A 26,917-nucleotide genomic window follows, 5' to 3' on the forward strand; every position below is an offset into this window, starting at 1 on the left:
TGTACGTGTTAGCGAACATTTAAAGTAATTAGAATTCACATTTTCAACATATTCAGATTATTCACACCGATTTTGAAATAATACTTTGCATTTGATAAAACCAAAAGCAAGGTCGTCTCATAATTTATCGTCTGCTTTATAAAAAACAACGTTTGATATACACAAAGTCGATATCTTTATTTTTAAAATGATACAAGTTTTCACCTCCCTCTTGTACAACTTGTAGAATTACGCGGTATGCAGAAATTATGACGTAATACTCATAAATTTAAATCATACCATATCATAAAATATATCATATAAGGTCGGAACCCCTCCCCCAGCTACTGCGCTATTACACCCCAGGATGTGCCAACAATGGGGAGGGGACAAGTCTGGATAGCTCACCCAATCCTAGACAGTTTGAGGTGGAGGTATTACTTACTTTTTTGAGTAGTTAAAGGGTCAGTGTACATAGAGAACATAGAGAATAACGATTTTTATTTACTATGACTTTATAACTTATTGTAAGGTTTCGTTAAAGTTAACGATTCAGAGAGCTCTATAATTTTGATTTAACGATCGTCTATCAGCTATGTATGTGAAGTTGTTTCACATACTTATTTGTTGCTGAACTCAGTATTACATGTATATGGTGTTTGCTATATTACTCATGTTGTCTGAACGGCAAGGCTGAATATTATTGATTACTTCATTTTATTCTACAAATGTTCATTGAATTTTCGATGTGAGGTGTTGAAATACATAAATTATAAACATGGACACAAAAACAAGTATATTCTATTGTTGATGAAAAAGTTCATACATCACATAATGTTTAACAACAAGCATTAAACGCCATTCTCATAAAATATCATCACCATCCGCTAGCTTCACTGTCATAATAGAAAAACAATTGCACACCATTTAACAAGTGTACGAACGAGTTCACGTACACATGCATGTAGACACATGTAAAACACAAACATTTTAAAGTCTAACTTTCTCATGTATTGTTTTCCATTTCCTGGCAAAAACAAAGTTTTTATATTGATCAAGTTAACCACCAAATCCACTCTTTCTTGATATCATGTTTTTTTCACGAATGAAGGACTTCTAACAGAATCAAGAATCAAACACCAAAAAAAAAATAGTCAAGTAAAATACATGATTGAAGAACCTTGGAAACATCGATATGGAACCAGTTCCATCTTTCTTTTTCCATTTTAGTTGTTCCAAAACCTTCTACATTGGATAATACTGAATTGCTTTTCCATGTGTAGTCAAGTCGTACTGTGGTTGACAAGCATGTCCAAAACTTCCACAAGAAAGGGTACGTCACAGTGTCAAAGTTTCTCGTCACATTTTTCGGAAATTGATTCGTTATTGTTTATGCAGGGAGAATGCTCCTCAGTGAATTCTGTGTCGACAATCCGGATTTCGTTATCATTGTCACAGTTTGGTTCCTTTTTAAAAATAGCTAATAACTCTGAATCGAGTTCGTTTTTTGTACTACTGATGACGTCACTGTGAGGTGATGCGTTTCCATTTGAAGTCGAAGGATTTTTCACGGAATTGCGCGTGCGTGACATAAATGTTCGTGTTGTTCGAACACTTCCGGTCCAATCCGTTGTATGTCGATGCCAAACCTTTTTGAATTCTGCTTGTACCTGAAATGTGAACGTACATGAATATTCATTCTGCAAAAATAGCTGTAGTTTATATCTAATCTTAATATATTTTCACCATTTACACTGTATAATCAATTTAAAACTTACCTCAGCGTTCAGGAAACAAAACAACATGGCGAGGATGAACCCCTATTGACAAATATAAACTCTAAATCAATTGATCATTGATTACAAAAACATATGTTTTATATACATTTTTTTACAAAAGTCACACTACTTCAAATTTACAAAAACACATGTTTCATATACATTTTTTTTACAAATTTCACACTACTTCCCCCGCTCCCCTAAAAATAAAATACCTGAAACGAGTTAAAGAACAATTCGATCCACCATAGAATGAAGTACGCCATGGAGGTCTCGTCTATATAGTTGAAGCTTGTCATCACGTAGTTCACATTGAAGATAATGTTATATACGCCAAACAGCGGAATCAGGATGAGGATTGATTTAGCCAAGCGTCTGCAAAACCAAGGACAAGAGAAGGGTGGTACACTGGTTTCTGATTTAACTGTATAGCTAAAGAGTTCTATAAAAAAGAACATATTTTTGACATTTTTCAAGAATCACCACCCAGATTTATTGTGGGGAAAACATATGTTTTTGGTCACGATGTATATATATCAACAGCAAAACTTATGTTGCAAAGAGTGACAAAGAATTTCGTTCTGAACATTTCATAAATTTCTGAAGAATGATTAAATAAAAATCTTAAAGATTCTTACATTTATATACTGTATATCTATTTTCTAAGGAAATCCAGTAAAGGAATGACAAAATCATCCTTTCATCAATAGGTCATACATATTCTGAATCACTTTTGACACTAACTGTAAGGGACAGGGCCGTTGGAGACAAACTGATATATATGAAAGCAGAACCATCACCATGACATGACCTTTACATATTAGACACAACAGGTAATGCTTTACAAATAACATTCAACCTAAACACAATGATAATAGGTACCATCAGTCCATCACCAAACGCTGACAATGCATCAAAACAAAACCAGTTACTAGTATTTGATACTGACACAAGTAAGACTAAATTAGTTTTCATATGCAGATGGCTATATATATATATATATATATATATATATATATATATATATATATATATATATATATATATATACGTATTTTTTCTTTCACCTGAATGCATTACTTGGGAGGTTTTTGAGACGTAAATACATGTAATAGATCATCGGTTTCTTTTAACTTTAAAGGGGCATGGTCACAATTTTGGTCAAATTCTATTTTTCTGATTTTATTATTACAATGCATTAGGAATGCATTTCTAATGATCAACGAAATTTGAGAGTCATTTGTAGAGTTATAAGCAAGATACAGGACTCACAATTCAATGTCAAATAAACAAGACTCGTGCCCTGTTTTTGTTTACATAGGTTAAATATACCAGCGAGAAATCTTTTTTAAGCTAATTTGTCTATATTGCTATTCATTTTAAGCATGAATAAACAGTTCCTAACGTTTAACACATTCACTTTAGGTGTAAAACTAGAAATTTCGCTTCATCATTCAAAATGTAATCAAAAGCTTTGTTTACATAGCAAAGAATTATAAGTAACTCGCTTATAACTCAATGAATGACACTCAAATTTTGGTTGCCTATTAAAAATGCCTTACTGAATCATTATGATTTAAAAAATCGGAAAAATAATTTCCGACCAAAATCGTGACCATGCCCCTTTAAATAACATGGCATTTTCCTCCTTAAAAGGAAGAGCTCTGTATAAATAAATAGCAAGATATTTAAATTCCAAAGCTAAAATATATGACTATTTTATTCATTTAATAAGAGTTTATAATTAAAGTCACCTAATAAAATCAAGGAAAAAACTGATGGTCAAATGTGCTGACCCTCCAGTCTCTTTAAGGTCGTTTTGGCTAATGTTAATCTGAATTACATGTATCAGTCTAGTAAAAAACTGAAATTTAAATTTAAAATTTTAGATTATGGGTTTTTTTAAATATACTTATTACAATATGAAAATTAAGGTGATAAATGAAAAATTCAGTGTAAAAAATTCTTCTATTATTGCTAATGACTACAATACTTGTATGTGTAGTGCTTATAATGTTATCAAATGCACATATCAGTGTCTGAACGCACGAGAACAATTTCTACACAGAGAGAAAGCGACACTTAAAGCTCAACTACCTCTTTACCTGATCATGTGACCGTCAATATGACTAGAATATGAAAAAGATAAAACATGCTTAAGAAAAATAACATAAAAGAAATCAAAATGAGACGCCTGTAAAATAAAAATATTGAAAAATATTCAATAGATGTTTTTTTTTATGATTATGGAAATCAAAGCGATTTATCTTTAAACAATATGATATCCAATTTAACCATATTTAAGCAACAAATGCTACAATGATTATGAAAATGATAATATGAATATTTACATAATTTCAGCTCCCATTAGGTAAGTTGATTTATAAGAGAGAGCAACTACCTTCATGAAGAGATTCAAAGCCAAATACGCATATAAAAATATACATTCCTTCAAATCATTGACTATTTTTTGAGCCGATTATTAATCAAGGATTAAATTTACAGAATGAATTCGAATTCATAATATCGGCAAAACATTCAAATATGAAAAACATCTTTTAACTAAACTCTTTCTTAGCTCCATTTACAGGTACATAACATAGCTACTGGTCAATGACATTATATTTTACATTATAATTTCCATTACTATTCACTATCATAAATAACTTTCAGATAAATATAAACCAAATTGATTTGAAAAAAAAAAAAACTTTCTTTGTTGTTTCATGCGAGAATAACAATTGTGGGGATGAGCACTGAAGTGAAAAAAACACTACATAATACAGGTTCATTTAATTAATTATACAATGAATTCAGTTGAAATATTACATCAATTGCATGCAGTTGAACAATTCAAGTAAAACTGGAAAAGGCCGGAAACACACTCCTGTATGGAAAGTTACATGTATACGTTAAAACTGAGTAAAATGTTGAAACTCTTACTTACCTATACCGGAAACTGTTTGTCTGGTGCCCGGCTGATGCATGAAGTTTGGTAAATAAAACTCGAACGATGTTGATGAAAATGATGAACTGAATCTACAGAACAATAAAGGACTTTGTTATATTTTTATGCCCAAATAGAATGGTATGATGAATAAACAATCAAAAACAAAAAAATGAACATTTTTTTTCGCTTGATTAACAGACTGTGTAAAATGACAGGTTAATATATAGGTTAATATACAATATCAAAACAAGGTTTTAATATAGTTGTTTCAATGATATATTTGGGCATCAATTTTCGTAAATTAAATGAAAGTCACTGTTTTAAGGATACGTAATACGTAAAAATATTACCGATACTGTAATTTTGAATGAATCATAAACATTTTACCAGTACTGTAATTGTTAATGGACCATATGCACTAAAATCTCACCAGTAATAAGACTGTAAATGGATCATAGACACTAAAATCTTACTAGTACTGTGATTGGTAATGGACCATAAACACTAAAATCTCACCAGTAATAGAATTGTAAATGAATCATAGACACTAAAATCTTACCAATACTGTAATTGTAAATGGACCATAGACAGTAAAATCTCACCAGTAATAAGATTGTTAATGAATCATAGACACTAAAATCTCACGAGTAATAAGATTGTAAATGGATCATAGACACTAAAATCTTACCAATACTGTAATTGTAATTGGACCATAGACACTTAAATCTTATCATTTCTGTGATTGTAAATTGACCATAGGCACTAAAATCTCACCAATACTGTGATTGTAAATGGGCCATAGACACTAAAATCTTACTAGTACTGTGATTGTTAATCGACCATAAACACTAAAATCTCACCAGTAATAAGATTGTAAATGAATCATAGACAGAAAAATCTTACCAATACTGTAATTGTTAATGGACCAAAGACACTAAAATATTACCAGTGCTGTGATTGCAGATGGACCATAAATGATGAACATGAGTAGATTGTTTTTGCTGATATTCCAACAACTGTAAAACAAAATAAAGCAACAGGTTGAAATGGTACATTATCTTTCGAACTTTTTTAAGGTATATGTTACAACTAGTCTTCTTGTGTACTGCTGAACATTCTTCTGTTAGGTGTGGAGCCCCTGGTCATTAATAGGTTTTCTTAGTCAACAAAATATGCAGATTATTGCATCATATTATTTTAATCCATTAAATAAAGTCCCAGCTCACAAAAAGACTTCCCACGATTTGACCACCATATCATTTGAAGGCTTAATCAGTTTAAGTAGTACAACGTTCCCATAAACTTTAATCCAATTACTGTGGAATCATTATAATTCGTGGTGACTCAATTTTTGTGGTATTCGTGGGTAGCCCTTGCCCACGAATATATATCCTCAACGAAAAAAATTTAGAAAGAGTATTCCTTTTTACTAAAAGGGAAAACTGACGCACCCACGAAATTAAATCCCCACGAATAAGTAAAAAACCAACAATGCACAAAAATTAGCCCCCATGAATTTAAATGATTCCACAGTATATTAAAACCATTAGTACTTCAACGGAAGGACAAACATGATAAAAGACAGAAAAGCAGTCCAGGATGAAATGACAATGGTAACAAAAAAAAAAGACATGGGAAAAAAAGAAAATTAAAATTGTTTGACACCATGTTTTATAACTATATGATTTTTTACTCACAGTTCATTATACTTTAAAATCCGAACAAGCACCCATGGCAAAATGAAAGTCAGTGGAAATACTAGGGAAAAAATTAAAGATATTTCTGTAATTATATAAAATATATATTTTCCATTAGTCTTGCCACCCTTATGATAATTCTCCTTGATGATACAAACATTTCTTGATTTTTTTTCGCAAACAAACAATTACAACTGTATTGCATTCTTTTGTTTGCCTTTGATGTGGATTTGGAATAACTATCAGACAGAATACGAGCAAATTGTCATTAGTAATGTAGAGTAAACTTTTTAAAAGTTTTAGACTAATGTTTACCCTAATTACCAACAAGCCCCCTTATTTATATTATTTATAACTAAGAAAGGTTTATTGTTTATTGAAAGCAATCGAAATTAACACAAAAACTAAATAAATATAGATATAACCATGATAATCATACTCACACCATCCCAGAAGCATGAACCACTTGGTCCGGCTCCTCTCCATGAAAACGGAAACGGAAATGAGTATCTGTAGATAGAGGGCTTCCACAAAGATCCACATATAGCTGGCGGCCAGGGTGTAGTTATACAGGGTGAAGAACATACGACACTCCCAGTGCTGAAAAAACAAAGGAAACACAGTCACTTAAGTTTAAAATTATGTGTAGAATACAGTTAGGAACAATCGTTTTATTTTTATAATTTGGAAGATCTGGTTCAAAGTAACATCAAGATAACATTTGTAATCTTAAAAACTAGTTCAAAAGGAAAGGACTATCATCACAAATGTAAGGGTATTTAAGGACTGAATTGTACTTACAATGACGTCGTCTCTAAATCTAATGACGCCATTTTCATTTATCACGTCACTGGGGAAACCCACGAACTTCACTAGAAGTTTGTCTCTGATGATAGTCATGGTTGCTCGCAGGATGAAAGACACAAAGAGGTTGATGTGGATGAAGTTGCGCGCACAGTGGAGCTTTCTAAAACAGATTAATGTAGATTGAGGGATATACTTAATAAAAACCAAGTTCTTCGTGGTTATTAAGTATCACGTTTTCATGGGTCATAAAAATTCCGCTAAAAGGAACGAAAAACTACTATTGTGGTGCTCTTTTTCACTTTGAATAACTAGGTCAATGACCTAATTATTATGCTATTGATCCCTGAATGTTTACTGAAAAATTTGTCAAAATTGTCCAACTTTTCCGAGATTTTCTTTATTTTGTAAATATTTGAAATAATAAAACAATTTGTTGGTAGAAAATGATAAAATAGGAATATCTTTGAGAAGAAGATTTTTAAAGACATGGCCCCTATTTTCCTGGTTTCTCTTTTAAAAACCTTCGGTTCAGGTGAGCTAAAAATAATACACAACCAAAAAAAATGAAACAGTAAAAAAAATGTATTTCTCATAGTTTTAATAAAATTAAAAGGTGAAATTTTGATAAATTTCCTTCATACATCTTTTTGATACATTGTATAAAGTATTTAATAATAACGTAATTTGAATAGTTAAAATTGTGATAACCGTGGCTAGGACTTACTTGAAATAGACCATGATAATTACGGCTATGACTAATGACCCGAGAGACAACCCATACCCGATGTTGTACATTAGCTGAACAGAGTCTGCATATCTCTGGAAATCAAAACAAAAAGAAATGATTGATAAAGCACACCGAATAATATTTTAGAGTTATCGTGTTAAAACGCTTTAATAATTTAACTTTTTGTTGCAATATTATGATAAAGATGATCATTGTATCCCTAAATTTAAACAGACCTTGCTATTAATTTTTTTTTTAACATTTACCTCAATCAAAGGCGGAACTGAGGAATGTTTATTGACACCTGTTACTGATAAATAACACTGGGTGAAGTTGGTCCAGGAACTATGATTCGGATGTACAAACCACGTGCCGTTCTCCATACACTGACGGGAGGCGTTCTCTAGAGGAAACAGGTAGTATGTATTGAACCATGTCAATCAATCAATCAATCGATCGATTAAGGAAGGAACAAATATTTAATTAACAGATCAAATTAAAAATCAAATGAGGAATATAGATATTCACTTTGTAAAAACTCAATCAAACCAAAGAAAATATCAAATGTAAAAAAAAAAGGCAATTCAATGAAAAATAAAATCGGAAACGTTTCACACTGATCTAACCACTCTAAGAAGAAGTGACCGGAAGTGGACTTACGGGAGGTGTCAATATTCCTGATGTGGCTTGGACAGGGTAGGATGGCTAGCTGACCCGCGGGGGTGGGAGGCCAACACATGACGTTGTCCCAAACCCTCACACACTGGGATTCTGTATAGGAAAAAAATCGAGTCTTAATTTTTGCTACGATTAAGTAAAAGATAGAGCGTTTTCAATCATTTGTTAAAAACTTAATTTTAATAGACAATATAAGTATTAATTACAACTGATGTATATTTTGTTCTTCGCAAAATCACCAATAATACTTCTGTGCATCTTAACCCTTACTGCATATAGAGTCACAGTATGATGTTCTTCCTTGACAAAATGTACCACGGGAGTTTAACAATCCCTAATGTTTTTTATAACTCGAAACTCGGTAAATGTGTTTCTCGTTGAAAAGAAGAACTTTCTAAGAAAATTATTGTTTTTAATTACTTTAAAAGTTTTAAAAATGTAACAGAAGATCGGCCAAAGTACTCTCATTACTTTGATTTATCTTCGGCAGAAATCCTAGTGCGTAATATGTTTGACAACATGCCATTTAGCGCTTATAGTTTTATGTTAAAGAAAATGTTAAAAATAGAGGAATTCTATTCATCACATATTTGATCAGTATACCCGTTTCATATTATCGTTAGAAACGTTAGAAACTTACACTGGAATCTAATTACATGTCGGTTTGGCGCATTGAAATAATATAGTTTCAGCGACCATGTGTTAGGTAAAGCATTTCGTTGATTTCGTTGTTGAGTTGATTATTTATGCATTGAATTGATGGGTTCGTAGGACAATAGACATGAATGCACATCCTACAAACTCTGATTTTTACTAAGTTCACAAATATTAATGTCCCTAAATATTGAAGAAACTACAGTACGACACCATTAGCCTACTATTAAACTGGTACATATGTACGTGTTCTCTTTAACAAACACTACGCGTGGGTATTAAATACGCGGGTGCGTGATTTACCAAGTTTTTTTTGTTTTTTTTTGTTTTTTTTACCATACGTGCGGAGTATTTTATACGTTTTCAAGCCACGCATAAATGACCACTTTTATTACGGTATGTACATGTAATAGAATATAGAGATAACGTAGAAGGGGGGGGGGGCTATTTTTGTACTTTGTACAAGATACGCTACTTCAGTGACCTTCACTGACTCCACTTACACAAGGACTAATGGATGTAATGTTCACCATTAACCTTTGACCCCGATGGTTAACCCCAACTCAATGCAAAGCGTTCGCAGCAATGCTGAGACGGAGATGAAATGGCGTATATATTCTCTGATCAATTTGTCAGAAGTTATATGTCTTAAGTTAAGAGAAGTTAGCTTTAGTGGGTGCTTATCGTCTACGAAACATACTCAATGAGAAATATAGAAATGTGATTAAGAAACAAACGGCGCATATGACAAGAGTATTTATATTCTGTTGCCAGAAATTAGCAAGATAATAGTCTAGATGAAAGAAATTTTTCTACACATCTTTTTGGTGATGAGTTTCAGCAATACAATGCAGTACGTACATGTATCTATCACATAACTTTCGGTTTAAGGTTGCAGTGTATGACTCAATTTTAAAAATTCTTATCATTTTTACACTATTGTTTTGAGTCGTAACTACCTTCAGTCTCAAAACGTCAACAAACTAAATAATGATGTGCTCTCTCTCTCTCTCTCTCTCTCTCTCTCTCTCTCTCTCTCTCTCTCTCTCTCTCTCTCTCTCTCTCTCAGTACACTCACCGTTAGACGTTGACATGTTCCTCTCTTCGGCAATAAGCCCTTCACACAACAACCTCTCCTGAATTAAGGTTATCTGTTGGTCCCTACTGTTTTTAGTCAAATCGGGTCCAAACTCCTGGAAATAGTCAACAGCATTGGAACGATTTCTCATCGTTATATTTAATCAGTCCAACCACAAGCTACACTTGTAAAAGGCAAGAAACAACGCTATGTTTTCAAACTTTAAAAAGCTATTGTGGAAAAATCATAAATGTTTTGGCAAGTCCGGCTAAATGGTACACTTATAAGCACAAAATATATGGTCATGTAGCACACAATTTGAGACACAATTTGTAAGCAGTGAGTGCCAACCGTCGAGGAGCTATTATGGATAAACCGGAAGGTATATTATTAAACACATTATAACACATTAACACATTATATGGAACTACAGTACTAGCATTTGTTATACCATGGTCGCGTGAATTTCGATTCTTGGGAACCATTCAATAATCACCGTGTATAATCAGTACGTTCGAGGATGCAATGAAGTTCCCAGAAAGTCAAAAGGCGTAAACATTCTCCGTATCCTCGAAACATTATAAAAGGGAGAAGTATTATGTGTACCAATATAGAGTTCTATGCTCAAACAAAATTGAGTTGCTGCTATGAACAAGCGTATGCATTTTACGATGTATAATATGTTATGAGAGAGAGAGAGAGAGAGAGAGAGAGAGAGAGAGAGAGAATTTCATTTATCAAGTATATTGTCACATCACGTGTGTTCTTTTTTATTCATACCATCATATGTGTTACAAACATAAAATATAAACCGAGAGATACATATCCCGTGTCAAAAAAGCGACTATTCCGAGTAGCGAGTTATTCTCAGTGAATAAGTAAACGTACACAGCAGCATACTTTAACACGATTGGATGTTTCCACTTGAGAGCAGGTGCGTCTCTAAACTTGTCAGTCTTTTACAAAAACATCAACAGTTATAATGGAATTCTCGTTAGAAATCCTCATTTATTTAAACGGATTCATTCTTTAAAAATATGAAACTGCAACAACATTCTTGCATTTTTTACACACAACTCGGTGGGTGAGATGAAGCATGAGACACAGATTTTTTTTCATGATCGAACTGATACATTTAACGAATCTTTTAATATTCACACTTGATTCTATTTTCAGATTTCTGATTATAATTTTTTAAAGGGCTGGGTGGTTTGTTTTGATTAAATAAATCTCCTTTTGAAGGAGAACTCGGTAAAAATATAAAGGTACGATCCCGATTTTAAAGCCAAAAGATAAAATTTTCTTTACTACATTAATTATTATTTTAAGGTTGAAAATATAATTTTTAACATGTTAAGATAAATCTGGTGGTTATTGTTACATGTAATTTGTTCACCATCTAGCCACCTTGATAAACAGTTAATAATTGAGGCAGACCACTACGACCAATATGTATGATCAACAACATATATACATGTATCGGTATATGGAATTCGGGCCCTGACTTAGAGTTACATGTCCTATGAGTCTAAAATGATGGAAACCTATGGAACAAATATAACCTTGTCAGCTTTGATTTAACCTTGAATTATATAGGCGTCGGAACCGGGTTAGACATAAGTATAACCATAACCCCCCCCCCCCCCCAACTTTCAATTTGATTCCGAAGCCACTGAATTAATAATCCAGATCTTTGAGTTGAATCTACAAGTAGTCTCGGAGTCTGAAATACAGGTTACTAAAGTATTGGAACATGTGCCCTGGAAGTTATAATTGTAGCAGTAGTTTAATGGCGTATACATTACATACATTGCCATAGCATAAACTTAACAGTAATTACGTCGGATGGTAAAGTTATCCTTCTTATTGAAGCATTCGTCTCACTCCTGGTCGACATATATATTTGTACTTTGATGTGGCTCTGGGTTTACTGTAGAGTTAGGTTTTATCTATTTCTGATTGTGCCTGCATATACTGCGGGGGGGGGGGGGGTGTTGTATGGAACCGTATATTACAAATCGTTTTCACCACTCTACAGCAAAGTTCGTCGCGGTAATTCGTTTTACAACATAATGTGCGTTTTTGTGGGGTCGCACTAATTAACACCAATTAACACATTAACACATCTGTTGGTTCTGCTATACACTGGGGTTTCATACCAAGACAAGAATTCAGAAGGTTTCGGATTTTGATAATCACATCAAAGCACATGCACTTGTTGCTGTCATGTGTTTTTTAAAACATTTTAGACAATTTTTCCTTCAGTAACTTATATTTTTCAGAACAGGGCATCTTTATATTGTGATTTACTTTCTTTTAGACTAACACATAGAAATAGCGATAATGTTGTACACATTGTTTTTCATAACCTTGTTCAAGTCTGACAATGAATATCTACGATGAAGCGTCATCTTATTAATAGCAAGTTTGAAAATTGCTTGGGCTGGTTCAGTTTTTTCCTCTCAAGAATGTAAAATGTATAATTTGAATACTTCAAAATTTAATTTTTTTTTAAATATGAGGTTCTTTCATCCACATACGGTAAATACATGTATCTCACAATCGCAACTTCTCGGGCCTTTCCGGCAGGCTCGGAAAAACATCTCAATGTGTCACATACCATCTAAAAGTTACTTTCATTTTTAATAAGTCAAGTACAGGATCGGAATCTCAATATTCACATTGTCAGGTTCATGTTGCATTGTGTTTGAGCTTCATGCATCACAGGAGGGCCAAATGAAGGACGTGAATTGGTTGAACATTTCCATTTATTCACTATTTAGGAGAAACATGATTATACCATGCCTTTAACGGCAGTTAGCGCATAGCAGTGTGAAAATTGTTTCATATCAATGAAATCGCGCATTTAAGATATATCCTGTATCACTGCTCGTGTTTTATAACTAAAAGGCCATCAAACGATTTTATTTGGTTAAAACGATAGTGTAAAAGCTGTTTCATATATCAATGAAATAAAATAATTTTTATAACTATCGTACCAATAATAGTTGATAAGGGAGCATTCTGCTCTTATTAAGTTAAATTCAAATTTAAAAACAAATTAACAATATATGAAACCTAAAGTAAAGCATTTTTTAAAAATCCTCCAGAATGCTAGTGGTCTCAAAACTTCTGAGCTTTTTTTACTCAATTTACAAAGTGACAAATGACCCATTTCAACTACTTTGCTAGTATTTTTAACTTGAAGCTTTTTTTTCAAAAATTATTGTGAGAATTGGCAATCAACTTTCCGTCACCAAGGAAAAAAAATGATGCAACGGGCCGATGATGTCATTGTCAAATTGAATTCTATATAATGCACATGCCTTTCACAGTGATGGCAGCGAGATTGTACTGATATAGACCAATAGTTGTCGTATAGGCGGAAATTATTTCGTTATTGACAATTAGCACAGTGTTCTGTCGTTTTTGTGCAATTTAAGATACGTTAATCAAGTTCCAATTTTTTCTTTTCTGAAAAAACAATTATATAATAATTACTCTATTTTCATGTGTTTTCCAGTTGTTCTCTCTCTCTCTCTCTCTCTCTCTCTCTCTCTCTCTCTCTCTCTCTCTCTCTCTCTCTCTCTCTCTCTCTCTCTCTCTCTCTCTCTCTCTCTCGTCGGCGGAGCCGTAAATGTACGTGAGAATCACGAGAAATTCTAGTATGAATTTGAATATATGTACTACACGCCCTTATACATGTATCTCGAGCTTTTGCAAGAGTGTATGCTAATATTATTTTCATTACTGGATGTCCATAGATGTATCTGCCTAGCGCCACCGGGTGTAAGCGATTGTTTTATATCCCAACCAGACGATAACTCCCAATGTTTCATTCATGCATAAATCAATTATAAAACTGAAACAATGTGTGATAAAATCTCCAACCCCTCTCATTGTCCACGGCATGGTACAGGTGTCTACGCCTGTGTTTCTACCTTTGTTTCCCCGAAATCAAATTGTACAGTAGAACCATCATTATGTAATGCCAGGTGCAGTGGACAGTCGTCTAAATCAAGTACGCCAATGATACAAAGCCCGGAAGTAATAAATCATTATACAGATTGGGACAATATGTACTGCCTTCCGCAAATTCAGTGTCACAGTAAAATCTAAACACACAAGTATTCTTAGATGCATTTTTTTCTAAAAACAATACATCTTTATTATATCTATTTCCTGACCTCGAATATTTGAAATAAAGAATAAGGCACATAAATTGTTTCCTGTTTTAACGACAGCCATTTCGTAGAAAATTGATTCGTTCATAAAAGATAGCCCCACTAGGACATGTGAATCCAGATTTCTGATTAAAAAAACCTCTTGGAGTTCTCAAAAGACAAAATCAATCAATGCTTACATTGAAGGAGAGAATGATCATGTTGAAATTTCACATCAGCTTAAGGTGCATCGCCTCACGTTGCCGCCGGTACGGCCCGTGTAATGAGAAAGTGATCCCAACTCATTTATAGCGCATTCCATTTCAACGACGAATTAAGTGAACATAATATGAGAGAGAGAGAGAGAGAGAGAGAGAGAGAGAGAGAGAGAGAGAGAGAGAGAGTTATAAATGTAAACTTTAAAGATTTTTTTAATTTTTCTTTGACTCAATGGTATGTTATCAAACTATAAGGAATAATTCATATTTTACCTATTTTATGTTTGTGTAAGATTTCTTTGAAGATGTTAGAATTTATTTCGCGCAAACTCCAACACTTCTTTCATTTCTTGTATAAAATAACTGTATATATACTCATTGATAAAGAGAAACGACAAATCAATATACGGAGAAGCGACACAAAGAGGGCATAAACTCTTCATGGGCCACAGGGAAATGTTGTCCGGACAGTATAAGAACTATGGACACTTGGAGAATACTCTGTAGTGAACACAGGAAGTGGGTTCTAGAATACATCCAAATTGGAATGCCTATAAAATCATGAATGTAATATTGAAGCCCGATTACAGCCCTACCAAAACACTCCAATGGTTAATATGATGGAACATATTAAATAAAAGTTTACCAAATCATAAAACTAATATATTATGTGATTCTTTTGTATTTTAATTTTTAATAATTATATGAATTTCATATCAACAATTTTTCTTGGTGTAAGTCAATTTGAAATTGAACTCGACAAATTGACAATCAATATTTCAAATAGGCGAAGGTAAATAAAAAGTGGAACTTTGCCTTTTCTAAAGTAGTCACTCCTCAATTTTCGCTATCAATTTTGACATTTTCTTTTTTGCTGCTGTAATATCAATGCAGGCCTTTTATGTAGAAAATAGGACGCTATTCTCCTTTGGTAACTACTCTCGCCCTATACACAATAGAGAATTGACTAAACAATAATACACAACACAAAAACTACAAACCATGCAGGTAAAGAATATAACGTACCGATTATTGTTGTTTGGATCCTAGTAAATAAACTTATAAAATAATAATATTGATTTCTACATATATATAAAAAAAAAAAGATTACTGTCACTATGTATGATTTGATGTCATAATTTCCTAGGGGACTAAACTCCTCCACTACCTGTGTTTTTGGGTCCCATGTGTAATGGGTGCACTTTCAAGACTGTTTGGAAAGGCTAGACCGTTTTGTCAGATGACGTGTTAAAATCGCTCTCTATGTTGATGACGTTTCAGTGTTGATTAAGAGGGAGGAATGGTCGTAACCATTTTTTAGACCACTTTGATTTCCTCGAAAAGAAGAGTTCTTAATGAGGATATTTAGTAAAAATACAAATGTATATGGATTTTTTCTTTACAAAATGATAGTTGATAGCCTAAAAATACAAAAAAATATAAAAAAAAAAAAAAATTAAAAATTTAATGTGAATCAGATGTTTAATTACTTTGGCCACCCAGCCTCCTTAAAGATATGCATATGTTTTTTTTAAGGATATGCCGGTTAATGAGACAACTGAAACGCAACAGTAAAATAGCGACTTCAGTAAACTGATAGTGATCTAATTATACAATCAACGCCCTTCATTAAGTGTGTACCGGTTCCAGGGTAGAGCTAATCAAAGACAGGTTAACACCGAATTCTGGTCGTTCTTGTCATGCGTTGTGCACGTGGCGGTTTGAAGTTCTGTTCCCCAAGTGACATTCTGTCTCCCACGGAAATCAAATGACTTGAACAATTGAATCCCAATTGCTACATATCATTCCAACTGATCTAAGATGCAGGAAAAACTTGCCTTGTTGCCGGTCATATTTCAAAAGGAGTGGCATCGATATTAAATCAGACGTGTTTATTATTTTTGCATTGGGTTATTTTTCACACACGCATTTACAGGTCATATTTATTTAATGCATTTAGTATAGACATTTGTAGGAGGGTTTGTTTAGCATGTACGATATGATCTCTATGAACTAGCTGATAACTTCAAAGTTTGCTTCATCAATAGAGGAAACTAATATTGGTGCTCTTGTAAAAGACGAAGAAAGTGAAGTTCCAAATGCACTTATATGTATCAATCAGATATAATCAATGCCAAGATGCCGTTTCCACCTCTTTTTGCTCAGTAATTCGATATTTACAAATACCTTTGTTTTTAGACTAAATTCATTCACTAGAATGAAAAATCTGATTTAGAAAGTTTCTTCTATCGTCTCAAGTTGCAATACAAGTAAAACCTGTACTTGGATGATAAGTTGAAACATCTTGAATTATCGTGCGAGGTATTCCGAGAAACTTTCAAACAGAAAATAGATGTAAGATTCTCTGTAAGAAATATGTTTTCTGTATTGTGAATTTCTCCGGTTAATAAAGATGACATGTCAATAAAAAATCTGAGACTGAATTTGTTAAAATTGTCACAATAAATGACGGAAATTTTGGAACTAACTAGAAACATACACCCCCCCCCATCCCCGAATTCTTCTTCCATAAAAAGGTGCCACCCTCTCAACGTCCCAACTATAATCGTCCCCCTTCCAATAATCACCGTTAATTCATACATCGATCTCTAACCGCCGGTTAAAAGCCTAACATTGTTTGTTGAACAAACTGTTTATTTCTTAAGGTAGATGTCAACATATGCTTTGCATTATCATATTTTTGTATTTGCCATATAAAATAAGCTGATCCTCTTGTACGAACCGTTCCATTAATAATCGTCTTAAATACAACTATTTTGTGCAATCATTTACGATGTCTACTGAAATATGTCTCCCAGAAGGTCTTATTGAATTAAATCCGTCGCGTTTTTTGTCACACTTGAAGAGTTTGTCTGACGTTGATGAAGGTGGTTCTGATCACCAACACGCTTTTATCAGTTTTGCATGCACAGTTATACATCGACCAAAACTCTATACTGATATAATATGAAAAATATGATAATGCTGTCAATAACTTCACGCATCTTTGTCAATTTCAGTTCTTACAGCCAAAGTTCATTTATAGAAGAAAAATCTACTCAACATACATGCAAATACCATTTTTGCGCAAGTACATTTCAATATTTCTCTACAAAAATCATTTGAATTTTTTTTATTTTTGGGAGGGAGGGGGGGGGGGGTTCTCTCATTAAACAGGCATCTAGATCATGAATTTAAAATATTGAGCCTTGATTTTCAGTTTATCTTTAGCTGATTTCTTATGTTCGATTTAGACTGGGAGATTGGGTGATTTTGTCCATTTGAATCCCAAATCCGAATCAGGACAACGGTTCTATCCACGAATTTATAAGCAAATATTTAAGTCCAGAGCATATTTTCTCTCTCTCTCTCTCTCTCTCTCTCTCTCTCTCTCTCTCTCTCTCTCTCTCTCTCGTGCACTTTGCCTTGTCTTGTCTTTCTCTTATTCTTTAACATGCATATCAGTACATGTGGATAGGGAGTTAAATGACAATATTTGAAAAAGAAAAAAATAATGAACAAGATTATTTATTTCTTCAAGACAACAATAACCACTTCATCCCCACCTTGTGAAAAAATTAACGAGAAAGAGAAAACAAAATTACTTACGGTACACAATCCGATGTCCAGCAAAACAAGGGAGATAATTAACAGCCCTGTTGTTCTCCAACCCACTTTGGTCCATCCTTCCATTGCTACAGAGAGACGTTCACCAAATTACCTCATAATCAAAATAGTTGTTACTTTTTCAATCTTATGTATGTATCTCCTTGTATAATATATCACTGCCAGTATTCCCCTACAGAGGGCGCTAAAGCTATCTCTACTTTATGAAGACGAGTGATTTTTTTTAAAAAACGAATTCCACCACTCCCTTCCAATCAGAGAAGGAATCCAATATCTCTCTGCTGTCACATAATATTCCCAGAATGTCTGCTGGAGACAGCGCGATGCACCGTTATTCCGGGAAATTCCGAGTCACTCGTATTGGTTTCCAATTCACATCAGATTTCGCAGGTAGTTGAGACGCTTAACATAATTGAATGGCGTATCACTTGTTTTGCTTGAATCCCAAAATCTGTCAAAAAATTAAAAACATTGATTACAGGATATATATAGTGCAGAACACAGTATTGTTGTTTACACCTTACATATTATGCAGACTTAAAAGTTATGGAAAATAACAGTAAAATTGTTTTCTGTGTGCATATACTGATGTTAACATTTAAACCACGTGTAGCGTTGTAGATATAATTTTTTTAAAGGAATTCTTTGACCTCAGAATCTAAAAGTGTTGAAGTAAGTTACAAATAAGCGTAATGCAGGTTTGACGGAAAAGTCACCAGACGTCATGTTTTGATTATTTTAAAACAAGAGGGCCATAATGTTATTTCTTTTTTTTTCTTCATTGATACCTTTTTAAACATCAATTTCAAATCAACCTGATTAAACTTGAGTTTGACAACAAATTGTAAACTCATTGGTTCTAAAACATTTAATTGATTGATCGATTGCAGGCAAAAAACTATTAACTTTGTCAGACACTCCAATAAAGAAAAAGTATGCAGAAGTTTACAATTTAGCTTTTCTGACTTGCTACTGGCATATGATTGGCTTTCAGTTTGATATTTCACATTTTTGTATAATGCCCCTGTAACGTAGCGATCCTTTCCATTACATGATCTTGATATTCATAGAAGAAATGAATGTTTATACAGAAAAAAAGATAAAACGTAAAACTTAATAATTTAGCAAACATAGAAGAAAGAATAATGCGTTATAGCTTGAAGTGTTTGCATTTTGTTTGGTTTTTTTAAACTTAGTTCACAGAAAACTGACACATCCTCCAGTAGAAAGATTCATTTTAACTTAGAGAATAACATTTTAATTAAAAAAAAAACTACTTTTATCGAACAGATTTTTGTTATATTGATTTTATATAAGAGAGACAACTCTTTATTGACATGTCAAGTTCATAGATGCATAATTCTTATATAATCTCTTGTACAAGTATACCGTAATTTTACAAATAAAAATCTTATCATGATGAAATTTTTTTTAATTCATTAAATCTAGGTCTGCAACAATTTGAACTTGAAGAATTTTTTATTAAACAATTACAATTGACACATGATCGTCTTGTTGATCAGTCCTCAATGATATTTTTCAAAACTACAAGCTTAATATATAGAAGTGTTTGGTTGTCTATTATGTAGGTGATAATTCCAATTGGAGTCTATGTGCACGTCGGTACAATCCACACGTTGGCGTGATTCTTCTTCATCACGATAACATCTACTTCCGGAATGAACACTGTAAAATCAGTACACGACACGGGCCGAGTCTCGGTTTGTCACGGACTAAAGCTGAGCTTAACATAACACAGGAGACTGGTAGATCCCTCGCACGGGACCAGAGTGCTATTTATCGTGTTGTACAAAAATAACTCAAGTCTTATGTTATCTTACAGACATAACGTTTATAAATAGATGCATTGTTTGTTACAGTGGGACTTAAAGCAAGCATTGTTGTAACACCTTTTAATTCTATCTTCCGGAGATTAACTTTTGCGCATGCGCGAAGACAATAAATCATTGATACTGAGAGTCCGTATGCCGATCGTAGAACCCTTCTTCTGAGAAAAGCGCGCAATGTTATAGAAATTTTATTAACGTTATAAATTTTCTGTCCAGATAAAATATTATGACGTGCGAAAAATTGCTTCTATCCAATTGAATATTTTGAAATCAATGCACATGCGACTCAGGATAACAAGCTTGATATAATTAATGAAGAATCAATGCTTCAAATGAATTAAAAACAAGATGTTGAGAAAGAGAGAGAGAGAGAGAGAGAGAGAGAGAGAGAATTTCATAGCTTGTTGATGAATGGAGAATCTTGCCCAGGGTTACTACCGAATGTGTCTGTTAATAACCTATTACTATTGACAAGGCAGTTATCTGTTTTACATCATCCTAATTTGATGAAGATGTATGGTCGATCTGCGTAATAAACCAGTTAGCAGACTGTTGTTTAAAACATTGTGAAACTGAAATCTCTCCCTCTCTCTCTCTCTCTCTCTCTCTCTCTCTCTCTCTCTCTCTCTCTCCTGTTTTTTACAAGGGAAAAATATCATTTTCTACAAACACTTATTCAGACAGGTATTTTTCCTGTAAGAATTTAAAATTTCTTATCGGATTTTAAAAATACTATGGGAGTTTTGTTCAAAACTTATCGGAATTTAAATTTCTATGAGAACTTTCCTATATTATGGTACAAAATTCCAAATATCGTTTAGTACAATTGTGTTTTTCACTTGAAGAATTGTTTTCCTGTAGAAATTTTTTAAAGGTAAATATCTCACCGGACAGGTGAGATAATCAAAAGTCTTCATCATATTTTGGTCAGTTAGAGGTGGCACAGCACAAATTAGAACAATAGTTTTGTAGAATATCGGTTTCTATAGATAGTTTTTCTACCATTCATTGTATTTCAAAAGAGCCTTGCGACTTTAAAGCTAGAACATGGTGTTTAAATATACTTTTAAACCGTTTTGCATAACGTTTGTCATTTTCGAACATTCACAAATGCAACATTCGACCGAAAAACCTAGCCTTGCCCTCAAACAAAATTGTTGCACAAGCGTCTGAACTACTCTACTTATTGGGACGATGTCCCATCTCCGACAAAATACTCCAATTGCCGTCTTCCGGTCGATCGTTTCATAAAATATCTTCTGATCAGTGATGGCAGTGACCTCTCATTGATCGCATGCGCAAAAACGGATCTATTCTCAGATAATGTAATTACTCGCTTCTCCAATAAAGAACACTGAAACTGTGTATCAAATTCAATTTACCAATAAATAAAGCTACTGAGTTTATATCGCTAAAGGAGAGACAATTCTAAACATGACGTCCTTTCCTGGATGTATTCCCGGGGCCTTTGTCGTCAGGTTTTATCTCTTTATATTTACATTTTTCAGTGTCTTTGTCTGTGATAACACTGCGTATCGATTTTGTACTATATAACCCATAATACAAATGACGCCAAATTGAGGCGCCAGCGGAGTTTGCTTATTTATATTTATATATTTAACAATCATATACGATGGCTTAAAATTATATAAATATAAGTTATAAGGAATCATTCTTTGAATATAATGAGGTGATAATTTGGGTCGGGGCGTGATCAAATCTATCATTAAGCTCTTCGGGCTTTATTGGATTTGATCACGCCTTGACCGAAATTATTACCTCATAATACTCAAAGAATGATTCCTTATAAAATTTAGAAACAAAAACTTGATACAGGTTTAATTAGCAAACAACGTTAACGAATTTCCCAGTGCTGTGTCTAACGTGTTCAGTGCCAATAAAAAATCGTGAAAATTACCCTCCCCCTTTCCCCGCATTTCATTAACAAAGATATTTTAACATAACTTGGCATATACAGAGCAAACAGACGAACCGATAGACAAGTCAGACAGACAGACAAACAGACGGACGTACAGGGAACATCTGAGAAATTGGAAACCACCGACTTCTAAGTGCAAACTTGATATGTCCCATAGCGTACGGTGTATTATCGCTTGCGACGTGTTCACACATACAAACGATTAGCAATCGAACGCGCCTCACGGGAAAACTCGGATATAAGCGATAAAATTAATGAAGATTTAGCAGTACAAATGAGAGGCGAATTACAGCGGGATCTAAGATATCGAATGCGCGCTGTAATACAATTAAGTTGTTACCACGGCACTTTCAAGCTAATATGTGGACGCAGACCCTAACAGTGAAATCAAGAAAAAAATACTGGAAGAATTACATTGGAATTGGAACTGTTTGTCAACAGTCCAAGCCATTAAGGAACCAGCGAAAACTGTAATTAAAGCAGATACACATCAAAAGCGATGTTTACTTAAATCACCATGAGCTTCGAATTGTAACATTTCTCTATTTCGTTGAAAATAAATGATATTGGTATAGACAAAATACGTTTATACCCCAGCATCAACAATATTCAAAAAAAGTCTATATATACTGTAAGACTAAACTATTCCTTATTTGTAAGGACAAATACCTTAAACAACACTTTAAATTGGGAACTAATAACTTGTCTATACCACTAACGCAATTTGGCTATGTTAACAGATCTAGGCACCATCTTTAAAATTTGTGATTCGGCTATTTCCGTAATTTCTGAGCACAAACAACTTTGAAATTATGTAACTGACGAACGGAAATCGGTCTGACGTTAAATTGTTAATGATCGAGTCCGAAACCCAAAGAGTGGGGGTCTAGTATACATGTACCTGTCCACGGGTTCTGGGTTTTTTTTTGTCCAGAACTGTTTGCAATAAATATTCAGGGTTGTTTGATTGAATTTAATATTGATTGTTCTGATCTCCCTTAATAAAATAATTATGCTGTTGAGATGAAAGTCAACTTATATTGGGAGCTGTATTTCTGCCTTCTCTTCTTATACCGATTGAGGTATGGACTACTCCCGATACTCCGGGTGAAACTTTTAGTGTAAACAACTAGCCAAGGTCATCTCCAGGTGTTACAGATCATAGAAAAAGAAGTAAACTTTCACTTTAAAATTAAAAAAGGATGCAAAAGTCGGTATGATTGATTTGTTCACATGTTTGTTACACTCCAATGGGACGAAAATCGTCGAAATTTATTGCCACACTATAGATGTTGATTACCTGTAAATATGTACTTTTCATGCACGGATCCAGAATTTTTTCTAGGGGGTGAGGGAGGCAAGAATAATTATCTATATTCCACTGTTATGTATTGCTCATTAGAGTTTATAATAATATATATTTATTACATGTATTGTATTAATGTAGGTCCAAAATATTAAATTAATTTTATGCATTAATTAAACCTAAAAAAAAATACAAATACATAAGGGTTCCTTCGAATGAATTGATAAGTTCCTTGTCGCTCTTTTTGTTATTAAAAAATTAACGTAATGACGAAAAAATACTATACATGTATCAATTCTACAGCTTCTGTGTGGCAGCAAAAAATGAATGCACAGCGCATGCGTTGAATCAAACTATTAGAATATGTTTACATCATGCTAAAGCTGTATCCAAATGAAACGAATAGCATTGTCATGATGGCTTGTCTCCAAATGGTTTTTATTAAGTTTTAATTAAGTTTTTGTTTATTATGGGATTTATTGTTTAACCATACTGGTTTTATATAAAACAAATCTTAATTCTAAAATAAAAACACATACTGTGAAATCGTTTTTATTCGTGGGAGTCAATGTTCGTGGGTAGCCAGATTGTTCCTGGTTCGTGGGGACGTATTTTCGTTGGTAGTATAATCGGGATAATTTTAAAAGATATTAAACAAATTATTGTGTATAGGTTGGTGGGGATGTAAATTCGTGGGCAAGGGTTACCCACGAAACCACAAACACTGGTCCCCCACGAACTATGATGATTCCACAGTACGTTTTTAAAAGCAATTTACGTTGTTATTACTTTGCTCTGACTTTTTTCACTAGGAAGTGTTATCATCTGATACACCCAATTAAGTATATATCATACATGTTGACGCACTTCGTGCCAAACATTCCTTTACATGGACATTTTATGCATAACTATTTTAAAGGTTTCCCTTGCCTCCCATAAGCACAAAAGCTTATAATTCTGTAGACGAGGCCCCCGAAATCTGACCTAGCGCAGTACTGCTAAATATCATTTGATTCTAGCACCGATCACCCATCCCTTCCAACATGTACTATATAATTCTCAATTTTCATCCTACCGATTTTTGTCACCGAACTGCGCTTTTCAATTTCTCGCGTGTTAAAAATATTCATTGCGGAAATGGAAGAAAAATAAGTGTCAAACTTACCATTGCGGATTTGGGAAATACATTGCTTACATTTCCTCAAATTAGAGTTGACACAGAAAAAAAACCCCGAAAATAAGGAATGGCTTCTTTAGTCGTCTGCGATGAATCACTTTCTTCGGGCGGCCGAGACTTTGTGGAGCGCGCTGGTTATCAGCAATTAGTGACAATACATATTAATAGAGGCCTGTTCTGACCAACTCAGAGAAATAAAAGCGGAGGACCGATAAAAACGCAAACAACTTATTATAACCCAGGGATAAGGTAACCGCGAACAGGTGCCCGCCTCATAAAGCGGGCGGATCTAAGGATGGGTTACAAGGTGTGCTATATTATTTATAGTGGTAGGCGGATCAAGTCCTCGGCCGGAATGTTTTATTGGTGCTCATTATCATTGTAGGTAGGCGGATCTAAGAATTTTATTGAGATATGTGTAAGGTGATAATAACTTTTTATTACGCTAATAGGCGGATCGACGAAACTATTACCAGGTGACAAACATAACATCTGCAGTGCCATGTGCGGCTCGGAGTATGAGAGTGGCAAAGGGGGGGGGGGGGGCAAGTGAAGGGTCCAAACCCACCCCACCCTCACTCAAAACTTCGTGAAATATAGTTACCAAAAATATGTCCACCCTCAATATAAAAAAAAATATATTCCTCTTCCTCCTCGGACCCATCCTCTCCTTCCTCTAAAAAATAATTCTTATTTATTTGTTTCTTATGAGGGCTTAGTCGATGGAGTTCTTAGTTCATACGTACCTATTGATTCGTATTTATATATGATATTTCGTGTTACTTTTGATTAGTAAGTGCCACCGTTCAATTTACATGTAGTTTATAATTGCTGTATGTATAGATTTCTTATATAATTAGACAGCTACATAAATCAAAAGATCATAACAGCTAACACTTTTTTTTTTAAAAATTGCACATCGCTGATTAAAAGGCTTAAACTCCTCCAATCCATTGTTTAAGGAATGCATTTAATTTTAAACTAATATTTCATATGATAACCCATACATTAATTAAGATGCTACCGCTTTAAAGGGCGCGAAACGGATTATTACATGTGTTATAAAGACGCAGGCAGTCTCAAGTAATTATAGATTTTCTCACATTTAAGTCATCTACATTAAATCCACTCTTTTTAATTTATATTTTAGCATAAGTTATATAAAGTATCTAAGATGGCTATCAAAACCATACTGTAAATAAAATAATTAGCTAAACTGCGACGGTAGGGGCGAGCATGGAACATAGTACATAACATTTGAGCTGTGCACTATGTTAATATGCTTTTGATTGACTGAGCTGTGAAGTCAAAAATCGGAAATACAGGATTTGAGCTTTTGGGCCAGCAGCATATATGACACAAGCCTAGGACTAATTAAACAAAACTAAAGTTACTTCAATGCATACAATTTACAACAGACTTTATATATAAAGAGCATATTATACTTTAAGGTACTTCATGTATACACGAACTTACTCTGTGATCACATGCCGTTCCTCTACACACTACGTTGCCGAGATATTTTCTGCCTCCTCTAGACATGTAAGCACTATACTAGTCCTTTCAAACACTTCTAGTTTCCGCGATGTATTTTTACGCCTGCGAATGTGTTCGGAATGTGTTCTTAAACTATTGTTATTAAGTTTATAAGGATTCCAAAGGTGCTCAAATGAAAGGGAACGAGGATTGCCTTCGAAAGGAATCCCAGATTTATGCAGTTTCTGTTAAATTGTTTTTAGAAGAGGGATGGTACATTACATGTATAATTTGTTTGGGTGTCCAATTCATCGACAGTGATTTTCATAATAACACATTGCGTAAGTAAAGGTCAAATGGAGTTTTCCATGAACAGATAAAGGATGGATATCATTTTATAGCTGTCATAATAGCTGACTCCTATTACACCAACGATCAACCAGTACAAGCCAAGATTAAATGTTACGATCTCTTCAAGTTTACACGAAAATCACCTTAAATATAATGTATGTTAACGTCATAAGTCTGTCATATTATAAACAAAACCCAAAATTTTGGGGATAAAACATTGTAACAATCATGTTAAAACATGATTTAAAAAAAACTATCCTTTATTGTAGTCCAATTAATTAAAAGGTATACATATAAATGTTAAATTGTTAATTGTCACTTCACACATGATCAAAACAAACTGGTGGTACGATCGAAAGCGCTTTGCTTCATTTTTAAATTGCACTGTGGCAACGCACTTTAAAAATCAGAGTACTGAAAGTACCGAAAGCCGGCCTCTTTTTTTTTGGGGGGGGGGGGGTT

At 33.7% G+C, this 26,917-nt stretch overlaps 1 protein-coding gene across 4 annotated transcripts; it reads right to left on the minus strand.

Annotated features, from left to right (window-relative positions):
• Positions 1 to 162: 162 nt before the first annotated feature.
• LOC109618481 (secretin receptor) lies at positions 163 to 26,325 on the minus strand. Of its 4 annotated transcripts, none has more exons than XM_066073536.1 (15): positions 26,105 to 26,325; positions 18,339 to 18,807; positions 10,349 to 10,463; positions 8,599 to 8,709; positions 8,205 to 8,341; positions 7,936 to 8,030; positions 7,206 to 7,371; positions 6,848 to 7,004; positions 6,405 to 6,465; positions 5,654 to 5,723; positions 4,705 to 4,796; positions 3,863 to 3,886; positions 1,973 to 2,132; positions 1,758 to 1,799; positions 163 to 1,649 (listed from the first exon to the last, which is right to left on the minus strand). In XM_066073536.1, the coding sequence occupies exons 2-15, from the start codon at positions 18,420 to 18,422 to the stop codon at positions 1,326 to 1,328; spliced, it is 1,638 nt and encodes a 545-aa protein (XP_065929608.1). In that variant the 5' UTR covers positions 18,423 to 18,807; positions 26,105 to 26,325; the 3' UTR covers positions 163 to 1,325. The 4 variants fall into 4 exon arrangements, with proteins under 4 accessions (XP_065929608.1, XP_065929609.1, XP_034317547.2 ...); XM_066073537.1 differs by lacking the exon at positions 26,105 to 26,325 and adding an exon at positions 25,233 to 25,291; XM_034461656.2 differs by lacking the exon at positions 26,105 to 26,325 and adding an exon at positions 24,617 to 24,847.
• Positions 26,326 to 26,917: the final 592 nt, after the last annotated feature.

Source organism: Magallana gigas, chromosome 10, assembly GCF_963853765.1.
Source record: "Magallana gigas chromosome 10, xbMagGiga1.1, whole genome shotgun sequence".
NCBI classification, from domain to species: Eukaryota; Metazoa; Mollusca; class Bivalvia; order Ostreida; family Ostreidae; genus Magallana; species Magallana gigas.

Coding starts and splice junctions, on each gene's coding strand:
- LOC109618481 (XM_066073536.1), bottom strand. CDS start 18,422: ATGGAAGGATGGACCAAAGTGGGTTGGAGAACAACAGGGCTGTTAATT. Junction 10,464..18,338: donor TGGACATCGGATTGTGTACC/GTAAGTAATTTT, acceptor GACTATTTCCAG/GAGTTTGGACCCGATTTGAC. Junction 6,466..6,847: donor GTTCATGCTTCTGGGATGGT/GTGAGTATGATT, acceptor TTTTTTCCCTAG/TATTTCCACTGACTTTCATT.